Source organism: Rhinatrema bivittatum, chromosome 4 (assembly GCF_901001135.1).
Source record: "Rhinatrema bivittatum chromosome 4, aRhiBiv1.1, whole genome shotgun sequence".
In the NCBI taxonomy this organism is placed as follows: domain Eukaryota; kingdom Metazoa; phylum Chordata; class Amphibia; order Gymnophiona; family Rhinatrematidae; genus Rhinatrema; species Rhinatrema bivittatum.
Genome location: NC_042618.1, coordinates 335,589,813 through 335,616,905, shown reverse-complemented (window position 1 = coordinate 335,616,905; position 27,093 = coordinate 335,589,813). Strand labels below are relative to the sequence as shown.

The following is a 27,093-nucleotide window of genomic DNA, read 5'->3' as shown; positions in this document are numbered from 1 at the left end:
TTAGATGGGGAGCCCTCTGGGAATACGGAAATACTTACAGTACCTGCGTGCAACTCTCCCTGGGCTGCCACTGAAAAGGCACGAGCTAAATCTGAATTAAGAAATAATCCAAGCATGCCTTTCGCATACACCGGAGCCTTGAAGGTCTCTGGAAGTCATGACACGCAGCAACAACTATTGGGGGCATGAGTACCAGATTGAGAATGTAGGAACAAAAGTGGGTGAAAATGGAGAGAGGACCCCATGCAGGATGGCTCATGGTTACTGCCGGGCGCACACACACCATATGGGGGAAATGGATTATGGCCGCTGGCACCGTGCCCCACCACAAAGGACCAGAGAAGTTCCGAAAATCGGTCCAGATTTGCTTAGGAGAAACACTGGCATGATCCCCCTGGTTGGAGGGAATGGGTGACCTCTTCCTCGGGGTGTGGGGACCGGCCCTAGAATTCTGGAGGCGGGGAGGGCAGGACCTCAGGGGTTTGCTTCCCAGTCTGGCAGGCTACAGCAGCAAAACCTCCTTCCGAGGTGCTCTGCAAACAACATACAGGGGGGGTGGAGGGAGGGCATTTTTTTCTGTGCCTTTTGATTTTGCTGTTCACACAAAGATGTCCACTTGCTCTGCCTGCCCGTGCGATTGCCCTCTGCTGCTCTCATCTCCTCGGTTTGTTTGGAGGGTTGGGTTTTTTTTTTGCCACATACAAAACCAGCCTTATGGACATTTTGCACAGTTCTGTTTGGTTTTCGGTCTGAATTTCAGATGAGCAAGCACGGAAGAAATGTAGTTTTAAAATGTTATGGGTGGATTTAGGCTTCATGCGTTGGAAGAATTCCTACCCGGCTTGTGTGTGTGTATTAACTTATTTCCCAGGAGTCACTTCAATTCTTTGCTGCAACGATGCACTGCAAACCACCTAGAAACCTTATTCCAAGTATAAAAATGGCATTAGCAGAAGAGAAAAAAAACAAAAAAAAAACAAAAGAGACAGAGACTGGTGGCACCTTCTGAACTAATAGGGTTACTAAAGCTTTCGAAGGTATGAATCTTTCATCGGAAAGAGAGGGAAAAAAAACACCCTCCCAGCCTGTGAATGGCCAATGGAAAGTAACCAAACGGGTTAACCTTAAAATGAACAGCAGTGGCGAGAAATGTTACCACTATAGGGCAAGGTTTTAGCCTCTTCCTTTGTTTCAAGCACTCTTTTTTTTCCCTACCTCCTCAGCATAGATGATTGTAAAAATCCACTTCCTTGGAAGGAATTCCTAATTAGGAGATGCCCAGCCTTCCAGAAGTCTCATTAGGATTTGCCACCAAGACACCACTGAGTCATGGCCACCACCCATGGGGTGTTAATCTGCTTCCCCCTGCAACAGACACCCCCCCCCCCCCCTAAATTACTGCATCAGGGTTAACTGCCAAAAGATGACCCTGAAAAAAAGAGGAGTGTGAAATATTGCGATTCTAAAATCAGTCACATCAGAGCATGCTTCTCTTTCATTTCATGCCTCCTGTCTTTTTTTTTTTTTCCCCTTCAGTCCGTCTCCTGCTCCTGTGGAGTTTGGAAAGAACAGGGCTGGTAGCACCAAAGCAAGGATTCCTCATGACTCGGTGATGCTATCCATGTGTTTTTAGCAGGCCCCTATGTTAAGAGACAAAACAAAGGGAGCAGACAATGCAGGTGCTGCTCCAGGAGCAGACAGACAGAAGGGGGGTTATCATCAGAGAACAAAATCAGATACATGTATGACTTTCAGGCCCTTCTAAGCCTACCTTTCCCATTGCAAATGCTCGCCTATGACAGCTTACAACAAATGAGAAAAACAAACAATTGTAAAATACAAATTAATTCGTTAGGCTGTGTGTATAATCCCACTTGTTCACCAGACACAATTTAAAAATAAATGCAACTTTGACCGGACTGAAGTTTGCAATATGTGCATAAACTGTCTGTATTGGCAAAGCAAGGCCTCCGGTTTAGCAAACATCAATTAAATAGCCATACTGTTTCAAATAAAAAAAACAAAACAGTGAAGATGAGTAACCATTTCACATATTTAAAGACAGACTGAGTGTACCTCTTTAAGACTTCTATGACATGAGGACTTCTCTGCTCTCATCAGCTGTAAAGGCTCAATGAAAGCTCCAAAATGTAGCTTCCTGGTTTTTCCCTAGGAAATAGCACCCATTATTCTACAAAACAGGCAATCTAAGCCACTGCAGGGAGATCTTAAATGATCTTGACGCCAACATCCTTGTGCTTACAGCAGATTGCCTCGCTCCTATGAAGGGAGGGTTTCAGCTAGCAAAAAGCACTAATTTCCTTACAGCAAAACAGCTTTTCTCTTTATTAGCATAAACATATTAGAATTTGGTCATTAAGCCTTAAAGAACATTAATTCAGATCCTTGGCAATTATTTTCCCCATAAACCAGGGCTGTGATTATTATTAGTCAGGATGATATTGGGTGTGGCATTCACTGAGAGCTAGAGAGACCTTGTTATTTACAGTCCTTGACCCAAAAAATTGTATTTTATTACAGTGAAACAGGTAGAGATAAAATGTCCTTGTGTTGTAGGGCCATGGTTGTGGATACCACTACACAGTACCAGAGAAGTATACTTCTCTCTGAAACTGGGCCCCTATGTCTTTTTTTATTCTCCCCAATTAAAGCAATAGTATACTTTTCAATCGACATTTGGAACCAAGGCAGTAACATTCCACTTTTTCTTTCTGGTTTCATTCCGAAGGCGATACTGGAGTCTCAAATTATTGACTAACCCTTCCCCCAGTTATGAATCCAGGTCTGCTGTGCTGATCCTTAGCAAAACTCCTTATACAGACTCCACAGGGATGTATCTGAACCATGAAAAAGCTGAAGAGCAGACTGGGCAGGTTTCCTTAAGGGGTGTGGTCATAATACAAAGTTACATACCTTTAATTCCAAGAAGTATGAAAATATAAGGATCATCATAATCAGATAAATAAGGCCCAGAGGAAGCAAGAGAAAGAGAAGAAACCGCTAAACTGATATATTGAAGTGTGTGCTGCTTCAAGCAAATGGAATCTCTCCAAAGTACACAGAATTAAAGATGCAATATAGTAAAGGCAAAATTTTCAGAAGCAGTTACACACTTAAAATTGGGTTTTTTACATGTGTAAATGCATTTTACCCGTGTAAGTAGGGTTTTCGAAATTGCTACAATATATGCCATAGAATTGTCAGTAGGTTTTACATGCCTACGTGCACTTAAGTGGGTAAATGATCTTTTGAAAATTGCTAGGATAGTATGTTACATTTGAAAGTTACCTCCTAAGGATTTGATTGCAAGGGTAAGAACGTATACATGGTATCGTTTTTAAGCTTTCAAGACATATTGGGAGATGACTCCTCTCTCTCCCCCTCCCTTTTTTTTTTTTTTTTTTTTTTAAAGGAAAACGTGAAAAGTTGCTCTGAGGTCCATCATCCATTTACCCAACAGACCGTTTTCCCGGGGTAATCTGATTTTGGCAGGGCTCTGACAAGTGACAATCGACAGCTGTGCAAAGGAGATGAGGTCGGCATTAAGCTGATCTCCGGTCAGGCCACAAAAAAAACAAACAAAAAAAACCGGCAACCCATTAAACAGGATAAATGTGTCTCGATGTCTGAAGTTAAACAGTTGTGGGAGATCCCCAAGTAGAATTTGCGAAAAGCTCTGAGGCAGGTCTTTACTATTATTTTAACTGCGGGATGCGAATTGTCCTCAAATTTTCCAGCATACAATTATTTTACTTTTTACCTTACTTTCTTCCTCCTCCTCCTCCACCTCCACCTCCTCATCGTCCTCCTCAGTTGTCTTGCTGGGGGCTGCCAGCTGTGCCTGGGGAGGGCTCTGCTTCTCCGCTTGGACCGTCCTTGCTCTCTCCCTTTCTCCCCCCATCCCGATCCCGCTCTCCTCCACCGGGATCCTCTCCGGCTTCTCTCCGCCCTCCCCTCGGATCGCTTTCTCTTCCTTGGCCTCCGTCGCCTTTGGTGCTTTCACCTCCGCCTCCCGCCGCCCTTCTGCCGCTTTCTCCTCTCCCTCCTCTCCATCTTCTCTCTGCTCCCGGTCGCTCTCCTCCTGCTCCTCTGCGGCCGCTGCCTCCCGGCACTCTGCGGGCTCCTGGCCCCGCCGCTCCCCGCCCGACCGCAGCTTCACGAAGAGCGAAGCCAGGAGCAGGGCCAGCACGGTGACGAGCAGCGGCAGCAGGGAGTAGAGATCCAGCGCCCCGTCCATGTCGGCCGGCGGTCCCCGACGCTTTGTTCCCTCTGCACGGAGTCCGAGCTGGAAGGAGGGAGGGAGGGAGCGACGGGAGGATTGGGTTTCAAAACAAAGCGTCATCGCCCGGGATCCTCCCTCCCCCCTGCTCCTTCCAGGGAAAGGGACGAGCTCCCTCCCTCTCTCTCCTTCTGTAGCGTTCTCATTCTGACTCGTGCTCAGTTTTCGCAGGGCTTTCGTTCTCCTCCCCACTTCTTTTGTGATAGTTTTAGGACCAGGCCGCCCGCCTTTTCCTACCGACGCATGGGAGTTGCAAGCTTCGGCTTCCCGATGCTGCACAAGTGTGATCTGATCGGGGGCTAGAGCCGGGGTGGGGTCTTAACGAGCTCACAGGGCCGGTGCTGGCATTTTTGTTTTCCCCAATAACCAACACACAAATGCATTTGAGGAAGTGAACTGGCTTGGAAAGCTCATGCTTTTAATAAATTGTTTAGTCCGACTCCTGTCATTTCAGCACACAACAGAAACTGTCAGGCTTAAGCTTTATCCCTTCGGTTGCCAAAAAAAAAAAAAAAAAAAGCCCTGCTCCCTCTGACCATCAAAAGGATGAAAATTAACACACTCTCCTGAACATATTTTACCCCATCCACAAGTCCAAAATTTCTAAATTGTGAAGGAATCCCAGGTGCTCCTTCCTCACCTACTGTACATAAAATTGATGCTGGCTGGGCCCTGTAGCCGGCACCAGTTTGTTGTACAAAAAACATGCACTGCTGTGGTGCCAACCAGAAAAACCTTCAAAAACAGACACTTCAAACCCATATAGTACTAAACCTATTGTAATGCATCATAAGTGTGGGTTTGCACCTTGGACAGCCTGCAATATAGTAAAAATCCCCATACCAAAACAGTACGAACAGTACAAACAGCACTCAAACAGGAACAACTCTATCTATGAAAAGGCAAATATTACACCAGGCCCTAATACTTCCTATTAAGAAAGCAGAACAAACCGGTCTGCTCTAAATTCCTACATAGAAAATATACATACTAGAAAACTACCTCACCTTACTTACACATGCAGAACATAGAACCAGACCAAATAGAGACCATAAATATGAATAGAAGTGTGTAGACAGAAACTGAATTGGAAACTCCAACAAGCTAGATTCTATATTACAAAGCAATGGAAAACCAGAAACATCACTAATCCTCATAAATCAAACAATAAAATCAAGAAATATAAATCAATCATAATAAGCCATACTAATAAAAAGAAAGTTGCCTAAAAGATGACAAATAGCACTTTTTTAATACTTGTAATTTTTTGCAAAAATGCTTTAAAAAATATTCAAAACATTGGACCGATGATTAAAAGTGTACCCCTCTGATCTATCGATAGAGCATAACGTAAGGCTCTAAAAGATATCAAAGTCTGGGGTTTATATGATGGTCCCTTAAATTACTATTGTGAAGGACTTGGATATAGTCACGTGAAACAGTTTTTAAAACCATCTTGGGGCAATGACCTTGTAATCTTGAGTCCTTCCTGCACTGAAGAGAGCAAGAAGCAGACGGGGCGGGGGGAGCCTAACCCCCCACCAGCCTCTATCATGCAACAAGACAGCCACTGATGCTTCAGTTTAAGCAGTGCTGCTTTCATTTTTTTTCTTTGCCCTTGGGATTTTTTTTTTGTTTTGTTTGTGCTGCCTGGCCCTTAGTTCTCTCTTTCTTAGCTGTTTTTTCTTTACTTACTTGCACACCTGTTTGCTTTACCTCACCTCCTTTTTATGCTTCTTTGGTTTCCTGGAACCCCAGCGTGTGACACCGCCTCCGAGACTGCCACCGTACAGGACAAGTCAATCGCCCTTTCCCCAGGTAAGAGAAAATAGTGGAAAGATATAGGTGCTGAGGAGATGATGCAGGGAGAAAGTGGAGAGGGCCACACAAAGGAGTGGTCCAATGTTGGAAGGTAGATAGGCCAAGGGTTTCCAGTTAGGGAAAGCCTTGGCCTATCTACCTTCCGGGAAGCAAAACTCACGGCCCTGGAGTAAGCGAGTGAGGTGGAGGTGTCCTCCTCCAGACCAGCTGCTCTGTCCATTGAGGAGGCCAGTGAACAGGCCCTTGAAATGGAAGTCCAGTCACTCTACTTTCTCTGCCACCTCTCTTCAACTTTGCTGCCGCTCCCCCTCCCTGAGCAAGTGCAAAAGGAAAGCGAAGAGGGGGTGGAGGGGGGGTCAATGGGCCTGAAAGCAAGCCCTGGGAGGCAGAATGGCTTGCCTTGGGGGTCCAAGAATGTGGAGTCATCCAACAGTCAATCCGAGTGCCTAGAAGGTTCTGTGGGAAGGGCTTCCCATTGTCAGTGAGGGAGACAGGAAGAGGCTACATGAGCTCCTGGTTCAGGTGGACCTTGCTGCTGCTCTCAGTCGGATGCCTCATGGGAAGTCCCTGGGCATTAATGGGCTGATGATGGAGATTTTCTTGTCACTTTTCTGAGCAGCTGGAGCCAAATATCCTGCAGCCGAAACCCTGCAGACTGGGCAACTGCCGTTGTCCTCCCCGTCCCCCCCCCCCTCCCCCAAGGGAGGAGACCCATGTGACATACCCAATTGCCGCCTAGTATCCCTGCTCCGGGCAGTGTATAAGATCCTAGCCAAGGCTCTCTCTTCTTGTGGCTGGTGTGTCTGTATTGGCAGAGATAATTCATCCCAACCAAACCTACACAGTCCCAGGCAGGTCCATTTTTTATAATCTTTTTGATCTGGAACCTGATACACTTAATTCATAGAGCTGGTCTGCTGGTGGCTGTTTTGTGTCAACAGAATGGATCATGGTTATCTCATGGGGACACTGCAGGCGTTTGAGTTTGGCCCCTATTTCATGGGTCTCCTCCACCTCTTATACGCAAATGGGGAAAAGGCAAACTAGTCCCTAGCAATGCCGCTGACTTTTCGGCATGCAGTGCTCAAGGGTGGCCCCTGTTGGGCAGGGCCAAATTTAGGCATAGGTAACATAGGCACTTTCCTTGGGCACCAAATTCTGAAGGTGCCCAAAAACTGGGATTTCCCCCCTCTCCCATTGCTCTCTGCTTTCCACGGGGTAGAGAAAGAGGGAACCCCTTGTCTTAAGTCCTCTGCCTGTGGGCGCCTTCATCTTAAATCTGACCCTGCTACTGAGGGCAAATGTACGCAGGAGGCTTACTGGACTGGTGCTGCAGGAAGCCAGCTTGCAGGTTACTCTGTTGGACTATGCTGACCATGTTGTTACGACCGTCGGACGCAGACAGCTGCGACCACTAATGCTCACCTCTTTCATTGCTGCCTTGTCATTATTGGGGAGAACGGTGACATTTGCCAGCGATTGCCGACCTGCCTGGCATTCCCGGGACAGCGTGGGCACTGCTGACCGCCATCTTGCCCCTAGGCGAACGCACACGTGCAAGGGCCACTCTTGTACACATCATGACGGGAACCTCGGGGACGTCCTCTCCTGATGATGTCTTCGCTCTGCTATACTTAACCTGACTGGCCCTGCCTATCGACGAGTTAGCAAGGAGTTCCCTCGTTGCTGAATCTGCTCTCGCTCACTGACTTCCTGTTCCTGCTTTCGGCGTGAGATGCCTTGGGTACCCGCTTCTCAGGGGTCCTTCCTCATCTCTGGCTATCCGCTCCTTGGAGGGCCTTCTGCCTTGGACTGCTGCCTGTCCCACTCCTCGGGACCCTTCCTGGAACTACCCTTCAGTGAGTACCTAACTCCACAGATCTACTCTACCAACTCTTGTGGGATCCTCTCCGGTGTACCCCATTCCTCGGGCCACTACCGTATTCTCTCTAGTAGGAGCTACTCCGGTGCACCCTGCGCTCCAGGCCACTACCGCTTCATCTCCAGGACTCTCTCCGTGTTCCAGTGCCTCAGACCTCCACCATACCATCTCTGTGGGGAATCCCTCGGTGTACCCTGCGCTGCAGGCCACTACCATACCATCACTACGGAGAGACTACCTTGGTATTTCCTGTGCTACAGGTCACTACCATATCGTCACTACTGAGAGACTTCTTCGGTATACCTGCGCTGCAGGTCACAACCTATCATCACTATGAAGATACTTCCTCGGCGTACCCCGCCCTGCGGGCCACTTCCAGATCTCCTTGTCTGAGGTATTCCCTCCGGGTATACCCCTCTACTCTGACATCACCACTTCTCCTGCACTCCCGCTCTGCGGGCTGTGTTCTCCAATCTATCTAATACTCTATTCCACAGTTGTCTCTGACATCTGCTGGGACCACGCCTCCCGACGGTGAGGCTCACAGAGCTCTCCCTGTGGGCAGTGACATCTCTCATCTCGGCCCAGGTCCATACACTAACAAACCATAACAGATTGCTAACTCCATGGACCCTTCACAGGTCTCCGCCTTCCAGGTCATCCCTGGCCTGGCCCAACGAATTTTAGAGTAACAAAAGGTATTAGAGACTCTGGCTAACTTTGGCCAATTAAGCGCCCGTCTGGATTCCACCTCAATGATTGCCAAGCCAAGTTCTGCTCCACAGGCGATCCGTTCCGGCCCACTGTACCTTTGCCGGCACCCCCTCGCTTCACAGGTGACCCCCTGTTATGTAGGGGCTTTATAAATCAGTGCAGCATGCACTAGGGATGTGAATCGTGTGATCGTTTTAACGATCGATTTTGGCTGAGGGGGGGGGGGGAAATCTGATCGTCTTCGTTTTTTTGGTTAAAAAATCATTTTATCGGGGGAGGGCGGGAAAACCAGCACACCAAAACAACCCTAAAACCCACCCCGACCCTTTAAAATAAATCCCCCACCCTCCCGAACCCTCCCAAAATGTTTTAAATTACCTGGGGTCCAGTGGGGGGGTCCCAGCGCGATCTCCCGCTCTCTGGCCACGGCTGTGTTAATAGAAATGGCGCCGGTGGCCCTTTGCCCTTATCATATGACAGGGCAAAGGTAGCGCCGGTGCCATTTTGGTTCCTGGCTCCCGACGTCACGAGTGCAGGAGATCCCTCCCGGACCCCCGCTGGACCCCCAGGGACTTTTGGCCAGCTTGGGGGGGCCTCCTGACCCCCACAAGACTTGCCAAAAGTCCAGCGGGGGTCCGGGAGCGACCTCCTGCATGCGGGCCGTATTGCCAATATTCAAAATGGCGCCGGCGCTACCTTTGCCCTCACTATGTCATACGGGCGACGTCGGCCCGTATGACATAGTGAGGGCAAAGGTAGCGCCGGCTAGGCTGGAGTATGGAGACAAACACAGATTATTATTAGACAGGAAGTAGAACCACCAGAGGTGGCAGTAGTGAGCTGATGTGCCTGGCAGGGCTGAAGTCCCTCAGATACTGGAATTGCGATCTCTGGGTTGCTGAGCTGTAGAGAGAGACTATAAGTAGTGAGTAGACAGGGTATGCTGGATACATAACCAGTAGTAGATGATACACTCACAATTGTAGATATTTGTAATGGCTTCTATGCAACAGAGAGTCTTCAGTATATTCAGGAACAGGAGCCGTAGGCGAGTACTGGTTCATATATGCAGTCTGGAATGAGAACTCACAATATCTTATATGAGATGGCTTCTGGAATAGAAGAGAGTCTTTGGAGAGTTTTAGGAACATAGGCCCTCGTGGAGCAAGTACCGGTTCCTATCTGCAATCTATAATAGTAATTCACAAGATATAGGTATGTGATAGCTTCTGAGATAGAAGAGAGTTTTGAAGGGTTTTAGGAACATGGGCCCTCGTGGAGTGAGTACCAGTTCCTATCTGCAATATGAAATAATAATGCACCAGATATAGGTATGCGATAGCTTCTGAGATAGAAGAGAGTTTTGAAGGGTTTTAGAAACATGGGCCCTCGTGGAGCGAGCACCGGTTCCTATCTGCAATCTGCAATAATGACTCACAATCTCCATACCTGTGATAACGTCTTAGACAGAAGAGAGTCTTCGGAGATTAGGAACATAGGCCCTCGTGGAGCGAGTACCGGTTCCTATCTGTAATAGAACTCACAGTGTTCATGTCTGCGATCGCTTCCAGGTAGTAAGGAGTCTTCTGAGCATTCAGGGATGTAGGCCCTCGAGGAGCAAGTACAGGATCCCATCTTAGCAATCTGAAATCAAGAAGAGAGAGTGGGGCCCCCGAGGAGCGGGTACCCCTTGGTAAGTTTGTAGAGGCAGAGCAGCAGAGAAAGAATTCCCCTTGCTAACTCGATTCGTAGTTGCAAGCAAAGACCTTTTAAGTTGGAAGCGGATAACGTCACTACAGGGGGACGCCCCCGAGGTTCCCGCCCTTGCCGGTACAAACTCTGGAGCGAGCGCGCGCCCTTACATCATCAGGAACATGGCGGATCCGCAGCATCAGGCCAGCCCGGGGATTCTGGGGAGAAGCGATGAGGAGAAGCCGCGGCAGCATCTGTCTGTCAGACCCAAAGGGAGTCGCCACAAAGGTAGAGAGGGTGGAGTGAGGGTGAAAACAGGCACGAACGCAACACCATCGCTCAGACTGCTCCTAATCCCAACACCGAAGAGGAAGAACTGATGCAATTGGGTCGCAGTCCTTTATCCTCTAAAGAGAGACATCATCGGCAAAGATCAGGCTTGTGTATGTATTGTGGCTAGGCAGGCCATCCGGTTCCCTTCTGTCCGCTCTGTCCGGGAAACTCTCAGGCCTAGGATCCACCGGAGGACTCCTCCTAGGCCTGACCACGCCATCTCCTCCACTGACCTTACCAGTCTCCATAAACTCGGAAGCCCTTGAATTCCATACTCTAGTCCTGGTGGACTCCGGGGCCAGTGGGAACTTTATACTTAAACAACTCATGGAGCACCTATGAATCCCCACCGTCAGCACACCTACGCCCCTGCTCCTGTCTTCGATTCACGGTGAGCCATTACCAGGCAAAGTTACCCTCTCAACCACTCCAATTCAACTTCACACTGGGTCATTGCACACAGAGACCATTTCCTTTTTGGTCTTAGATAAAGTCATACAACCTGTGGTGTTTGGACTACCTTGGTTACAAATGCACATGCCACACTTCGATTGGAGCACCTTACAATTGGCTCAATGGGGCAAATCCTGCCATGGAAAGTGTTTAGAGGTTGTGACTCCGATGCCATGCCTGACCACCACCACTTCTCTTCCGGGCCTTCCGATACAGTAGTCTTCATTTCAAGACGTATTCTCCAAAAGGGCTGCAGATACCTTGCCACCTCATCGCTCACTTGATTGTGCGATCAACTTGCTACCCAACACTGAACCACCCAGAGGAAGGGTGTACCCACTTTCTCTGATGGAAACGAAAGCTATGTCCGAATATATTCAAGAGAACTTGGCAAAAGGCTTTATCTGGCCTTCTAAATCTCCTGCCGGAGCCAAATTCTTTTTTGTGGGTAAGAAGGATGGTTCCCTTCACCCATGCATAGATTACTGCAGCTTAAATGAGATCACCCAGCAGGGCCGATACCGATTGCCACTGATCTCTGAACATTTTGATAGGCTCCAGGGAGCCAAAATATTCACTAAATTAGACCTCCGAGGAGCGTATAACCTGGTCAGGATACGCCGGGCTGACGAATGGAAAATCGCATTTAACACCCGCGACAACCATTTTGAATATTTAGTAATGCTGTTTGGCCTCTGCAACCCCCCGGCAGTATTTCAAAATATGATGAACGAAATCTTCAGGGATTTGCTTTACAGCTGTGTAGTGGTATACCTGGATGGTTTTCTCGCAAGACCTTCAGAGCCACCAATTGGACGTCGCCAACGTCTTACAAAGATTGAGACAATCAGTTATATGCTAAACTGGAGAAGTGCTCCTTTCACCAGGAGTGTGTTCTCTTTCTAGGCTATGTGGTCTCCAGCAGAGGATTTCATATGGATCCCCAAAAAACCAAGAGCATTCGGAACTGGCCAAAACCCACCAGTCTCAAGACCCTGCGAAGATCCTTGGGTTTCACAAACTATTACAGATCATTCAACACTACTCTACTTTGACCGCTCCACTTATCGGCGATGACTCAAAAGGGAGCCAATCCCTCACAGTGGTCTCCTGAAGCCGTGACAGCCTTTCAAAGACTCAAAGAGGCATTCCTGCAAGAACCATGCTTGTGCCACCCGGATCCCCAACAACCTTTCATCGTAGAGGTAGACGCTTCTGACGTTTGGGTAGGGGCCATCCTCAGTCAACACTCTGCCAACCACACGTTACATCCTTGTTCATTTTTCCCCCGCGGAGAGAAACTATGGAATTTGGGACAAGGAACTTTTGGCAATAAAGTTAGCCTTCGAGGAGTGGCATCCAGGGCTTGAGGGAGCGCAACATCAAATCACAGTCTACACTGACCACAAGAATCTCGAGTACCTTCGTCACGCTCAACGCCTGAATCACAGGCAGGCTCGCTGGTCTCTATTTTTTTTTAACCGGTTCGATTTTCTCTTGCATTACCGGCCAGCTGAAAAAAAATACCCGAGCTGATGCACTGTCCCACTCGTTCATCTTAGAAGTTGTTCCAGATACTCCATGCCACATTATTGACCCTACGAGGGTGCTCCTCTCTGCTACACGGTTCCCGCTGGGAAAACTGTGGTCCCGCAACCACTCAGAAAGAAGATCCTCCAATGGGCGCATGACTCTCTGCTCGCAGGCCATCCTGGGCAAGCCAGAAGGCTGTCCACATTACAAAGGTTCTACTGGTGGCCAACTATGAAGAAAGACGTCCATGCCTACGTAGAATCGTGCCCTACCTGTGCCCATCAAAAACCACCAGCAGGCTGTCCCTGGGGGCTTCTCCAACCACTCCCCGTGCCTAGCGAGCCGTGGACACATATAGCCATGGACTTCATTGTTGATCTACCTCCATCTAGAGGTAATAACATGATATGGGTCACCATAGACCGTTTTTCAAAGATAGCACATTTCGTGGCACTACCTGGACTACCTTCAGCCCCAGAATTAGCAAAACTATTCATCCGCCACGTCTTTCACCTTCATGGCCCACCAAGACACATCCTCTCGGATCTAGGGGTCCAATTTACAGCAAAATTCTGGAGGCCATTGTGCAAGAAGTTCGACATATCTCTGGATCTCACATCTGCCTATCATCCACAGGCCAATGGACAAACCAAGAGAATGAACTGCACCTTAAAACAGTTTCTTTGGGCGTACATAAATTCCAGACAGAATGACTGGTCCGAACTGCTCCCCTGGGACGAGTTTGCGTTAAACTCACACCAGTCAGCTTCCACAGGATCTTTGCCCTTCTAAATCATCTACGGACGCCAACCACTACCGCCTCTTCCAGTGCCTCTGTTGGTATCATCCCCCACTGCACAGACTTCAGCACACAAATTGCACCAGCTCTGGGAGCACATCAAACAGCTCCTCCAACAGGCTGGCCAGAAGGCTAAAATGTTTTATGATGCTCATCATCGGGCAGCTCCTCAGATGCATCGTGGAGATAAAGTGTGGCTCAGTACCCGCTTCATACGCCTGAAACTGCCTTCTGCTCGATTTGCATCCAGTTACATTGGCCCATTCTCGGTACTTCGCCGCCTGGGTCCAGTTACTTACAGCCTCCAGTTACCTCCTTCACTAAAAATCCACAATGCCTTCCATATCGCTCTCTTAAAGCCGCTCATCCTGTCGGAGTTCTCACAAAAGACACCTGAACCTCAACCTCTCGCAGCTGAAGAGGACATCACTTACCAGGTCGAGGACATCCTGGATTTCAGAAAACGTGGCAGGTGTTGGGAGTACCTCATCTCATGGCATGGTTTCGGTTCGGAGGAGAACAGTTGGGAACCCGCGATCAATATTCTCGACAAGTAATTGATCAAGCAATTCCACAAATCTCTTCCTAGGAAACCGAAACCCCCGGGGAGGGACCCTAAGAAGGGGGGTACTGTTATGCCCGTCAGTCACAGACAGCTGCGATCACTAATGCTCTCCTCTTTCTTTGCTGCCTTGTAAGTATTGGGGAGAACGGCGACCTCTGCTAGCGATTGCCGACCTGCCTGACGTTCCGGGACAGCATGGGTGCTGCCAACCACCATCTTGCCCCAGGAATCACATAGGCGCGTGCGTGTGCAAGGGCTATTCTTGTACAATTCATGGTGGGAACCTTGGGGGCATCCCCTCCTGAGGACGAATTCGCTCTGCTGTACTTAACCTGACTGGCCCTGCCTATCGACGAGTTAGCAAGGAACTCCCTCGTTGCTGAATCCGCTCTCGCTCATGGACTTCCTGTTCCTGCTTTCGGTGTGAGATGCCTTGGGTACCCGCTTCTCGGGGGCACTTCCTAGTCTCTGGCTATCTGCTCCTCGGAGGGCCTTCTGCCTTGGACTGCTGCCTGTCCCAGTCCTCAGGACCCTTCCTGGAACTACCCTTCAGTGAGTACCTAACTCCATGGATCTACTCTACCAACTCTTGTGGGATCCTCTCCGGTGTACCCCGTTCCATGGGCCACTACCATATTCTCTCTAGTAGGAGCTACTCCGGTGTACCCTGCGCTGTAGGCCACTACTGCTTCATCTCCAGGACTCTCTCCGTGTTCTGGTGCCTCGGACCTCCACATACCATCTCTGTGGGGAATCCCTATCATCACTATGAAGATACTTCCTCAGCATACCCCCGCCCTGCGGCCACTACCGGATCTCCTTCTCTAAGGTATTCCCTCCAGGTATACCCCTCTACTCTGACATCACCACTTCTCCTGCACTCCCGCTCTGCGGGCTGTGTTCTTCTATCTATCTAATAAAGACTCTATTCCACAGCTGTCTCTGACGTCTGCTGGAACCACGCCTCCCGACGGTGAGGCTCACAGGGCTCCTCCCTGTGGGCGGTGACACCTCTCACCTCAGCCCAGGGTCCGCACACTAACAGACCATAACACACGTAATCCTTGTGTCTAAAGACCCAGAGGATCTGGACCAGATGAAAGACTGCCAGTAGGGGTATTCATCCACATTGTTCACGAGGATGAACTGGGCCTTCTAGTGGGGCCACAGCCAGAGGAAGCTGAGCTCTTTAGCCAGTTTGCTAACTTTGCGCGGGACCAGGAGACCCTCATGTATTTGGGGGTGCACCTCTTTGTTGCGGAGTCCATGGCCTCTAAAAACTGGCTGGAGCTGGAGGAATTGAAGCTTACCTGAGGTCATAGTCTGCTGCGACTGGTGTCATACTAGGGTCGAGTCTTGGTGGTGAATCAGCTGATGTCCAGCATGCTACAGTATCAGCTGTCTGCCCTGAGCCCAATCTCTGAGTTGCCGTGTACACTCAGAGGAAGTTGCTGGACTTATTCTGGGATGGTGGAAAGCACTGGGTTTCTGTAAAAGGGCGGACAAAATTTAGTGTGCCTGAGAAGTCAAGTGCACACCTTCCACCTACAGGTTCTGCAGAAATTTCTGTATGCAGTCCCTCCTTCATGATGGTGAGCCCTGGTGGCCCACATTTTCTGCCAGCTGTGCAGGCTGGGCTATGACTGGCAGCTTTTCATCCTCCATACTAGGAAGTCTTTAAGACTTGGAGCCTGCTGGCTGTGGTCTGAGAGCTGGCTGTGCTTGAGGAGCAGAGCCTCCGCTATAGGCGCCGTTTACCAGAGGGCGCCATCTCTATCACAATGTGGCTGAAGAGCTGCCTGCCTCCCCTCTGCCTGATATAGCTTTTGGGCAAGAGCTGCTGTGCCTGCTTTTGGTGCCCTGCCTACCATCACAGCTGTCCTTAAAAATGAGTGTGTGGGTGTCCCCAATCAGGAGAATAATAATCACCAGTGCTGCTGCCCAGCTCAAAGGAAGCTTCGTTGTTCCTTCTTCTGTCCCCTGTTAGACAAAGATTGGCCTATTCTCCCCCCCTCCCCCCCCGGGCAGTCAGAAAGTTGCTTCGGCAGAGCCAGAACAAACAATCTCAGCCTACCCCAGCAATCAAGAAGAGAGGGGCTCCCGAGGCTGAAAGAAACAGTATCAGCCTTCACACCTCTCTCCCCAGCTCCGGGAGTCACAAGAAGCACAGCACTGGCCTCCCAACCCCCGTTCCTGCATCCGCAGTCAGGAGGAGCATGGCCTGCATAATGGAAAGAATCGTCAGCTTCCCCCATTCTCTCTCCCGCAGTTAGGAGGAGGAGTATGACCCCTGGGGCAGAAAGAAGCAACATCTGCCTCCCCTCCCCTCCCCCTCCCCACAGTCGTGAGCAGGAATAGCAGGGCCTTGAGACTGGAAGCAAAAGGAAGAGTCTAGTGACTGCCCGGGCTGCTGCTGCTGCTTCCCCTTGTTCTTTCAGAGGGGGAAACAAGTGAAAGAGCATGAGAGACAGAGCATGTGTGTATGTGTGACTGAGCATGAAAGACTGCATATGTGTGTTTGACTGAGAATGAGAGACAGTGCATTTATGTAGGATTGAGCATGAGAAACAGAATATGTACTTGTGCAATTGAGCATATGAGAGAGCTTGTGTGTGTGCATATATGATTCAGCATGTGAGACAGAGCATGTGTGTGTGTAGGATTGAGCATGTATGTGTGTGTAGGATTGAGCATGTGAGACAGCGTATGTGTCTAGAATTGAGCATGAGAGAACGTGCATAAGTGTTTAGGATTGAGCTTGAGAGACAGAACATGTGCGTGCATGATTGAGCACATGAGAGAGCTTGTGTGTGTGCATATATGATTCAGCATGTGAGACAGAGCATGTGTGTGTGTGTATGATTGAGCATGTGAGACAACGTATGTGTGTTTAGAATTGAGAATGAGAGAACGTGCATATGTGTTTAGGATTGAGCATGAGACACAGGACATGTATGTGCATGATTGAGCATATGAGAAAGCTTGTGTGTGTATATATGATTCAGCATGTGAGGGAGCATGTGTGCTTGTGTGTGTATGTATGTATTATTGAGCATGTGTGAGAGAGTGTGTGTGTATGATTAGCATGTGAGAGTTCCTCTTTGTGTGCAGGTTTGTGTGTGTATATGATTGAACAGATGAGAGAGAGGAGAAAGTTTGGTGCAACAACCCCCACCTCCTGCAAATCCATGACAATCTCAGGGCATCTGAAAATCAAAAGTTCCCAGGTATGGAAAGTGGGGGATTTTTTAAAAATATCTTCATTGATTTTCATTTTTAATGTTATTTGATGATATCTAATGATTTTAAATATTTTATTGGCATTTGGAATATTTTTAGATGAGTTTTTAATTATTGGATGTTCTATTTGTTAGTTGTTTTGAAATACTTATTCTTTTTATTAGTATGATTTCACTATTATGAATGATGTTTTAAATTTCTTGATTTTATTATTTGATGTTTTATGAGGAATGGTGATGTTTCTGTTTTTCCATTGTTGCACTGTGGTTTCCAGTTCAGGTTTTGTCTGTCTGTTTCGATATATACTTTACAGTCTCTTTGTTCTGTATTTGGTGAGGGTCTGGCTGTCTTCTACATCTATGACCGAGGCAAGATATTCTGCATGTAGTTTCTGTGTAGGGATCTATAGCAGCCTGGCTTTTTCTGTTTTTTCAAATCGGACCAAAGTGATTAGAAAAATGAAATGTTCAGCCAGCAAAGGTAGAAAAAGCATTTTATATTCATTTTAGTCAATGGAATAAGCCAACTTTGGGAATGCACAACTCATGATACTTTATTTTGTACAATACAGGAGAAAAACCATTTCTGTTTCTATTTCATAGAAACGCATTTCATAAATAAATACATTTCTCTGGTATTGCATGACATGCAACATCTGGCTTTTCGGGGTTTCCAGTTCAATTTTTGAATGAAGGCTCATGGCACTAGGATCCCTATACTGATTCTAGTAGAGCTGGAAACCCACGGAGCAGGAAGAGGTTGCTGGGGGAAAATTAAAGCCCCCTAAATTTAAGTCTCCCAGTTCATTGTGTTCAGGGTGAGGGCGCACTTTTTCACTTGGGCCATAGGTGCTACAGCTCTGTTGAGGAGGACCTCATGAAGGAACCGCTCCTTCACAACCTCAGTGCACCCCTGGCTGGTCACGGCCCACGTCACCTAAATCAGTGATCTGCTGCTGTGTTCTTGGTGGAGTTAGGTGGAGCTGTTAGAGTTGGTCCGGTGTATGAATATGGCTTCACCCTTCATCACTAACTGGCTCCTCTAGCAGATTAAAGGCTTGCTAATAGCCAACAAGCTTGTTCAGAAAGATGGGGTTCTGCGGCTCACCATTACCCTCGCCCCTCCGGTCCTACATATAGGGCCTAGGCTGCCATCAAAAGAACCTCCTCTGCCTCGTTGTCCTCACGCCCACAGTCTTAGTAGGCTGTGGGACATTCCCCTTACATTCCCTTTGTCATTCACATAATGCACCAGTCCACCTTTGCCTCTCATCCCGATACTGTCTGGTGGGAGGTGATGGGAAGGGAGGTCCATGCTAGGAGTCACTGTTCTCGGAGCTGGCTCCCAGTTACACTGGGGCCCTGGCATGGAGGTTGGTGCACGGCGTGGTGGCAAGAGGCAGGCTTTTATCCCAGGTGTGAGGCTCCTTCCAATTCTGCCCGTTCTGCAGGAGGGAGGAGTCTCTGGGTCTTGCGATGGTAGGGGGCACCCAGCTTACGCCACTCTTTTCCCTTTTGTGTTTATCTGCTTTTGGTTGTTCTTCACCCCCCCCCCCCCCCCCACAACCTTCTCATCCAAGGGTGCACAATGCCTAAGGGTCCCACATGCCTGGTCAACTACCTCCTGGCCATGGCCAAGCAGGATATTTGGTAGACCAGGAGGGATAAGTTGGCCGGGCATAATCCCTTAGAAAGTGGGGCTGTGACAAGAGCATTTTTGTGCACCTGGCTACGGGTAGAGGCTTTTGCCACCCAATGGGCTGTAGGAGGTGTGCTCTGCCTCCTTCCCTTCTTCTGCATATTTAGTTCACACCCCCCCCTCCCTTTTCTTCCTTTCCTTTTTCCTTTGTTAAGGGCAGCAGGCAGACCTAGCAAGTCTGTACAAGGGCATTGAGGCATCCCCACCATTTTAGTCTGTGAGCTCGGCCAAGTGCAAACAAGCTTGATGTTGGACAAAGACAGGCAATATTTGCTATTTGAATTCATCTAGGTGGGAACCTTTATCCCTTCAAACCCTCTGTTGGAACCGAACCTCTCCCACCCTGGTTTATAGGCATCTATTTGAGTTCTTTGTTTTTCAGACTAGGCCTTGGCATGCCTAGCTCTCAGCTGTCACTTGCTATGTGGGAAGGCATTTAGGTATTCCCAGGCATCCCCAGGAGGGGGCGCTGAAGTTTACTAAGGAACTGCTGATCATCAGTGGGTGGCCCCGCCCTGAAGACAAAGACAAATAGCAAAAGAAATCTGTTCAGACTACACAGAATTGAAGATGCGATACACCAGGGACTTAAATACATATAGAGGGTAACATCTCTAAGCTTTCAAGAGATATTGGGATGTGACTGTAGCACTTTATAACTGACCTGTCCCCATCCTTTTTTTATTTTTAAGGAGAAAATGGAAAGTTGCTCTTTCATGGAAGTCCGACAGTAATCCAATCTATTTAGCCAACAGACCATTTTCTGGGGTAACCTGCTTTGGGCAGGGCTCTAACAAGTGACGAGTGACAGCTCTGCAAAGGAGATGAGGTCGGAATTAAATTGATCGTCGGTCAGCTGATAATACATCCGCATCCCAGTAAACAAGATGAGTGTGCCTTTTTGAGGTTAAACAGTTGTGGGGAAGATTCCCAACTACAACTAGAATATATAAAACTTCACTCAGGAAAAAGCTCTGCACCAGCTGTTAATATTATTTTGACAGGGGAGGGGGATTTTCCCCAAACATTTCCAGCACAAACTTATTTTACTTTCTACCTTACTTTCTTCTTTCTCTTCTCCCTCTGCTCCACCTGGAGAGGGCTCTGCTTCTACACGTGGACTGTCCTTGCTCTCTCCCCCTCCAAGATCAGCTTCTCCCAGCTTTCTCCTCCGATCCCTTTCTCTTCTTTAGCCTCCATCTCTTTTGGGACTTTCACCTCCTCATCCTGTTGCTGCCATTCTCCTTTCCTCCCCTCCATTGTCCTTGATCCTGGTCCTCCTCCTGCAAGTGCTGCCTCCCGGTACTTTGTGGGTTCATTGGCCTCGCTGCTCCCCACCCGATCTCAGCTTCATAAAGTATGAAGCTAAGACTAGGGCCAGCACGGTGATGAACAGCGACAGCATGGAGTAAAGATCCAGCGCCCCCCATCCGTGTCAGCCCGTGGTCCCCAATGCTTTGTTCTCTCTGCCCAGAGCCCAAGCTAGAGGGAGGGAGGGACGAATGGAAGATCTGGGTTTCAAAAACAAAGCGTCATTGCCTGGGACCCTCCCCCGGATCTCAGCTCCTCTTGCCCTGCTCCTTCCAAAAGTAAACAGAAATACTTTGATTGCCTCAAATCTTTACAGGAGGAGCCCAAGGGCAGTGTTTTCCATGTTCACGTTAGCCTTTTTTAAAAGTGCAGGGGATCATGGAGTGGTAGTGATTCTAGGGCCTCCAAGCTTTCTAATTGCCACACCCTTAAGGGCTGACTCATATGTGAGATGATCCTGCAGCTAGGGAAGGGAGCCTGAGCCAAATAGCTATACCCCTGCAGTATATGCTTCATCTTAGTAACATTCATAATTCTTTCAATAACCTTCATTATGAGGGATCCTCGTAATGTCTTTGGCACCAGGACTTTCAACGTAAGAAAGCTCCAGATTGTGAGCTGAGGTTCCATGTCCAAGAGGGACGTTTTCTGATTGGAGGATTGCTAAAACTAAAGTGGTGCCAGTCTACAAATTCTGGTCACATCCAGAGTGAAGGAGTGGTTACAGCAGTAGACTGGGAACCGGGGAAGCCAGGATTCAGGTCCCACTGCTGCACCTTGTGACCTTGGGTAAGTCACTTCCATCTTCCATTACCACAGCTACACACCTGGGACCCCATTTAATAAGCATTTTTCCCATTGCCGTAAAATGGGAGCACCTTTATCAAATACGAGGGGGCCCTTAGATTTCAAGCCCTTTGGGAGTAGGGACCTACCAACTAAAGCTGAACTTGTAACTTGCCTTGAGCTCACATTTGAAAAAAAAGTAATTAAATCTAAAAATCCAAGGCCGGATTGGTTCACCTCAAATTTAAGTAAAACGTAGCATGTCAGTTGGTTAGAGAACGTTTTAAGGTCCAGAAAGAATGTCACCTCAAGACCACACCTTTCCCCCCAAATCTTCCTTCCCTTCTTCTTGTTGCTTTTCAGACTTTTGACCACCACCATGGACTGCCGGCTGGGCCATGCTTTTCTTTCCTGGTTCTTCCTCTCCCAGTTCCAGCTGCCTTCCCTCTTGCCTCTAGGGTTCTCGCAGGGGCCCCCTTTATTTGCCATACACAGCCCAGGTGACCATGTGCACTGTTTTACTTATTATTTATGATGTCTATTATTGGCGAGCCTTCATTTGAGTCCTGGGTCCAATTCTGGAGAACTTATCTCCATCTACTGCAGGAATACCAGTAAGCCAGAGCTGGGCTACCAGCAGAGATTTTGAACCCTGGGCACACGATGCTGCATAAATTAGAATATTTGGTTTTCCATACTTGTTCCATAAATGACTTTGGCGTGTGTCTCAAGTGCATGTACAAACTGAATTTCAGGCTTCTTAGAGTGCACTGAAAATTGTAACAGGAAATTTTGGATCGAAAGTACAGGCTACGAAGTCATATAAAAACATTTTAGTACTGAACTTGGTGTATAGCAGAATAGAAATGTTGGTAAATATTAGTCAGAATATACTGCCCTCTTCTGGAAAAATAAAAAAAGCAAGAGCTTTAGGTACAAATAACGAAGTCTTTAACTTGGGCTTCTCAACTTTGGAGTTTAACTATTTGTACAGTGCATACCAGACGTATGCAGTGCTGTATAGGGAGAAAACATAACTGCTTGGAGCTTACAATCTATTCAAGAACAACCACTCAGACACACAGCAAGAAACAAAGAAGAGGCTTTGAGTTAGGGCAAGAAAGGCAGGGCCGAGAGTTTTAAACCAGGTGGTTATTCAGTTTACTTCATCCTCATGGCTCACCAAACCAAATTATGTTTTGCACAGTCCTTGGCTGGCTCTTCCCTTGCATGATCCTATCTTTCTCTCAGTCCCCCCAATCCTTTCTGCCCTCTCATCCACTGCTCATGCAAACTCATCCTGCTCCCCCTTTCTATAATAGCATAAAACATGTGGACAGATCTGTCCTGGAGAAATGAGAATAGCCAAATGTGTAGGGATGAATTTCTCAACCTGAAAGGTTTGTGGCATGTAGGAATAAAACAAAACACACTAGAAAAATTAGTAAGAGAGAATGTCCTGATACAGGGACAGTAAGAATATTTTTTTTTTGGGGGGGGGGGGGGGAAGCCAACCAAGCCCTGTCCATCTCCCTCACCTGTCTCCCGCTTCCATCCCCCTACTTCCCCTCGCCCACCTCTCTCTTTCCCTGCCCCCATCCCTCCCACCCTCTGCTCTACCCTCCTCTTCCTTTCTCCCGCCCCCCCCCCCTCCCTCCCATGCTGATCAGTAGCAGGAGGGCAATGGTGCCTGCCTCAGACACGTCCTCCTTTGCCTCTACCTCCTGGCCCGATTGCTGCTTTGAACTACATGGCTATCCAGAGTCCCGGCTGGCTCAAAGCAGCAGTTGGGCTCAGACCTGTAGAGGTGGGTAAAGGCAGACGCACCGATTCTCTATTCCTTCTGAACAGATGGTGCCTGCCCGCCCTGGCCCCAACTCTCCTGAAGCAATTCTGCAGGAAGGACCAGAGTTTGGTCAGGCTATGTCTCCTGTGGCCCAGCCCATTCCAACATCTGTCCTGAAATATGTTGGCTCTCAGATCATTGGGATGGTTTTGTCAGGAAAGGGGTTCCTGCTTCCTAGAGGTCAGCTCCCATTCAGATCTGATTATTGCATTTGGAACACTTGAATATTGAAATGGGGCATCACGTAAGTGAGCTGAAGCTGGGCTGGTGGCTTATAGAAGATCCCTGCTTTAATCCATCGGGTCTTTTGCACCCTGGGTTGGCCAAGGATACACTGCAGTGCGGTATTTGCAGCCCTCAAGGGGGTGTTGGATTCATGGTCATTGCTTAAGAGTGACACCTAGTGGCCAGATCCCAGGCCCATCATTGCAACTTTGGTGGGTCCTGGAAGAAGGGTGATATAAATAGGGGGAAAAAAAATCTCTGCAGCGTTGTGAATAAAGACTCATGGTGCCAGGCACTCAGTCCTGGTTTCAAGACAGCTGGGAATACAGAGGAGGAAACTGCAGAGTCATTAAAAAAAAAAAAAAAAAAAAAAGGAAAGACGCTAAAAGAATTAGTGTTTTAAAACATTCAAGAACCACTGGTGGTAGTGGCAGCCCCGGTTCGATGATCTCCCACTGGCAAACGAGTGGCACCTTTTGCCTGCCTCTGCCTCCTCCTTTACAGGCTTCACGCTGGTGTTTGAACACAAATGTCTCACAACACCATGGCACCGTCTGTTAAAAGCAAAGCTAGCGGAGAAGGCAGATTTTGGCATGAAGTATCTCTCTCCTCTTGCAGGCAGGAGGGGAGAAGCAGGGCCAAGCTTAGGCACAAGTGTGGCACCTACTCCTCTCCCCTAAAACAATATTTAGGACCCAATACAAAACACTAAGGCTGGCAGGTATGTATAATTAATTATGCACCAGAAAAAGCCAAATTAGTCCACAAAATGCTCCTCTGTTCTCAATTTGGATGGGAGATACATGCAGGTCAGAGACAGAACTGTGTGTCAAAAAAAAAAAAAAAAGAATAATAAATATCTTATTAGGCAACAGAAGTTTCCAGCCTTTTGAGGCACTGGTTTGATTTTCTGCCTCAGGGTCTCTTTTCTTCTCATTCTCTGCTCACCTTCCTTGCATTTTTTTTTTTTGTTTCTCTTAGCTCTGGTATCCTCCTTCCTTTTTCTTTTCTGTTTCAGTTCTCTCATCCATCACTGTCTCATTCCTTCAGCAATGGGCATTTTAATAAATGCTTTCTCTTCCTCATCTCCTCTTTCTGTTCTTCTGGTCTGCTATTTTCCCCATTCCTCCTATGCTGTCTCCTCCCTTCCTCCTCCATTACCTTCTTGGAATCCATTGCCCCCGCTGCAGCCCCTCTCCCTTTCTTCTCTATCTGCCTTCCATACCAGATTCAGTCTCCCCTCTCCTTGATTTCTGGCCATCTCTACCCTCCCTTTTCCTGATCCCTAGTATGGCCTGGCTTTCCTGCCTCTAATCCCCAGCAAAGCCTAGCTTACCCTCCACCAAATAAGCCTGGCCTCTCTTGTACCATCTTGATCCCTAGAACACTACTCTCTGCCTTGTCCTCCCTGCCTGACCCTAACATGGCCTGCTCTGTTTTGCTCTAGCCTCCCCAGACTGGCAGGAAGAGCAGAGCTTAAGAGTGAATTGGCTTCCTCTGCCATGTCTTGCACTATGAGTGGTGTGGATTCCTTGTAGATTTTGCAGCTCATACCATGAGACTGGCCTCACATGGCACAGGAAGCTGATATGTTAAGTGCCACTTCTCCTGCTGGATTGGGGAGGGCGGCAGCAGCAGAACAGACCAGGCCCTACTAGAGATCATAAAGTCAATGCAGACTGAGGCTCAGGATCAAAGGCTAGAGGCATCAAGGACAGGCAGAGGCCCACAGTGCTAGGGCAAAACCTGAAAAGGGGTGCCGATATAGCTCTATTCCAAAGGGAACAAGTTGAGCTAGTCCTGGATTTTCTCTATTGCATGCATGGACTTGTAGTTTTTATTTCCTAAGATAAATAGGAGAACATGCCCATGTATGCAGCAGAATAAAACCAGGACTAGCTCAGCTTGTCCCCCTTGACATGACATGGTTGCCCTTCCCAATAACTCATACATAAGAAAGGCACCTAAAATCCTTGTGTGCAACTTGACCTGTAAACATAAGAGGGCTCAGGCCTAAGAGATGGCTTAGAGGTCACTTCTGAGATGTATTTATGCAGCATAGCTGAAGATAAGTCAGTGGCCTTGAGCAAGATGACCAGACAAAGATTACTTCTTTTAGAGATAAGAAGTAAATATTTGGTGGGAACAGAAAAATTGCTCATTTAAAGAAGGCATTATTTGACTGATCTAATCAGCAGGTGTAGATAAAATGCTAAAAAATGACCTTGAGACTTATTAGCTAGAAAAACAGAGACTTGGCAGTCTGACTATAAGAGCTGTGCTCTATGTAAATAGGACTCTGCTCCTCAAGCAGGAAAAATATTTTGACATCAGAAAACCCCACTAACTTGCCTTACATGAATACATAAGATTTGCCATACTAGGTCAGTCAAAAGGTCAGTTAAGCCCACCATCCTGTTTGCAACAGTGGCCTATCCAGGTTACAAGTACCTAGCAAGAGCCTGAAGGGTAGATAGATTCAATGCTGCTTATCCCAGGGATAAGTGGATTTTTGCAACTCTATCTTAATAATGGTTTATAGACTTTTCCTCCAAGAACTTGTCCAAACTTTTTTAAATGCAGCTTCACTAATAGCTTTCACCATATCCTCTGGCAGTCAATTCCAGAGCTTAATTATGTGTTGAGTAAAACAAATATTGTATTAGTTTTAAATGTATTACCTAGTAACTTCATTATGTGGTCCCCGGTCTTTGAACTCTTTGAAAGAGTAAACAACTGATTAAAGTTTACTCATTCCATTCATGATTTTATAGACTTCTATCATATCTCCCCTCAGTCATCTCTTCTCCAGCCTGAAGTGTCCTAACCTCTTTAGCCTTTCTTCATAGGGACATAATTCCATCCCTTTATCATTTTGGTTGCCCTTCTCTGTACCTTTTCTAATTCTGCTATATCTTTTTTGAGAGGTGGTGACCAGAACTGCACCCCGTACTCAAGATTAGGTCGCACTATGGAGCAATACAGAGGCATTATGATATTCTCTGTTTTATTCTCCATTCTTTTCCTATTTGCTCTCTTGGCAGCACACTAAGTAGAAGATTTCAACATATTAACTGACGCCTAGATCCTCTTCCTGAATGGAGACTCCAAATGTGGAACTTTGCATTGGGCAACTGTAATTCTGATTACCCTTTCTTAAGTGCAGCACTTTGCACTTATCCAGATTAAATTTCATTTGTCATTTCCATGCACAGTCTTGCAAAGTCCTTTTTCAATTTTTCACAATCACCTCATGATTTAACAACTTAGAATAATTTTGTCACATCGGGAATTTGGTCACCTCACTAACAGGCCAATACAGTACAGTGCGTTCCGGCGGAGCGCACTGTTAACCCGCATTTAACGCGCTAGCTTTACCCCTTATTCAGTAAGGGGTAATAGCTGTCAAAACACGCGTCCAACACCCCCCCCCCCCCCCCCCCCCGAAACTAATAGCACCCGCAACATGCAAATGCATGTTGATGGCCCTATTAGTCATTCCCACGCGATACAGAAAGCAAAATGTGCAGCAAAGCTGCACATTTTACTTTCAGACATTAGTGCCCACCCAAAAGTAGGCGTTAAATTCTGCCAGCACCAGGAAAGTGCACAGAAAAGCAGTAAAAACTGCTTTTCTGTGCACCCTCTGACTTAATATCATGGAGATATTAAGTCGGAGGTCCCAAAAGTTAAAAATAATTTAAAAAAAATTAAAATTGGCTCGCGGGTTGAAAACCGGACACTCAATTTTGCCAGAATCCAGTTTATTATTTATTTGAAAAATCATAAAGATAAAAAAAAAAACAAAAAACCCCACAACAGGAGGGCAGTAGAGGACGTCCGTCAAAGGAAACAAAGTGCAATGGGAGATGTAAGATCAAAGAACCAAGACATG

General features: G+C 47.6%; 1 protein-coding gene across 6 annotated transcripts in view; it reads right to left on the bottom strand.

Annotated features, from left to right (window-relative positions):
* Nucleotides 1-4,397, bottom strand: part of MXRA7 (matrix remodeling associated 7) — a 113,265-nt gene extending 108,868 nt beyond the window's left edge. The window contains exon 1 of one of the 6 annotated variants that reach the window (XM_029600414.1): nucleotides 3,782-4,397. In XM_029600414.1, the coding sequence (XP_029456274.1) occupies nucleotides 3,782-4,363 (582 nt within the window). In that variant the 5' untranslated portion in view covers nucleotides 4,364-4,397. The remainder of the gene's footprint in view (nucleotides 1-3,781) is intronic. The other 5 variants (XM_029600419.1, XM_029600413.1, XM_029600418.1 and 2 more) reach the window with 5 other exon arrangements.
* Nucleotides 4,398-27,093: the final 22,696 nt, after the last annotated feature.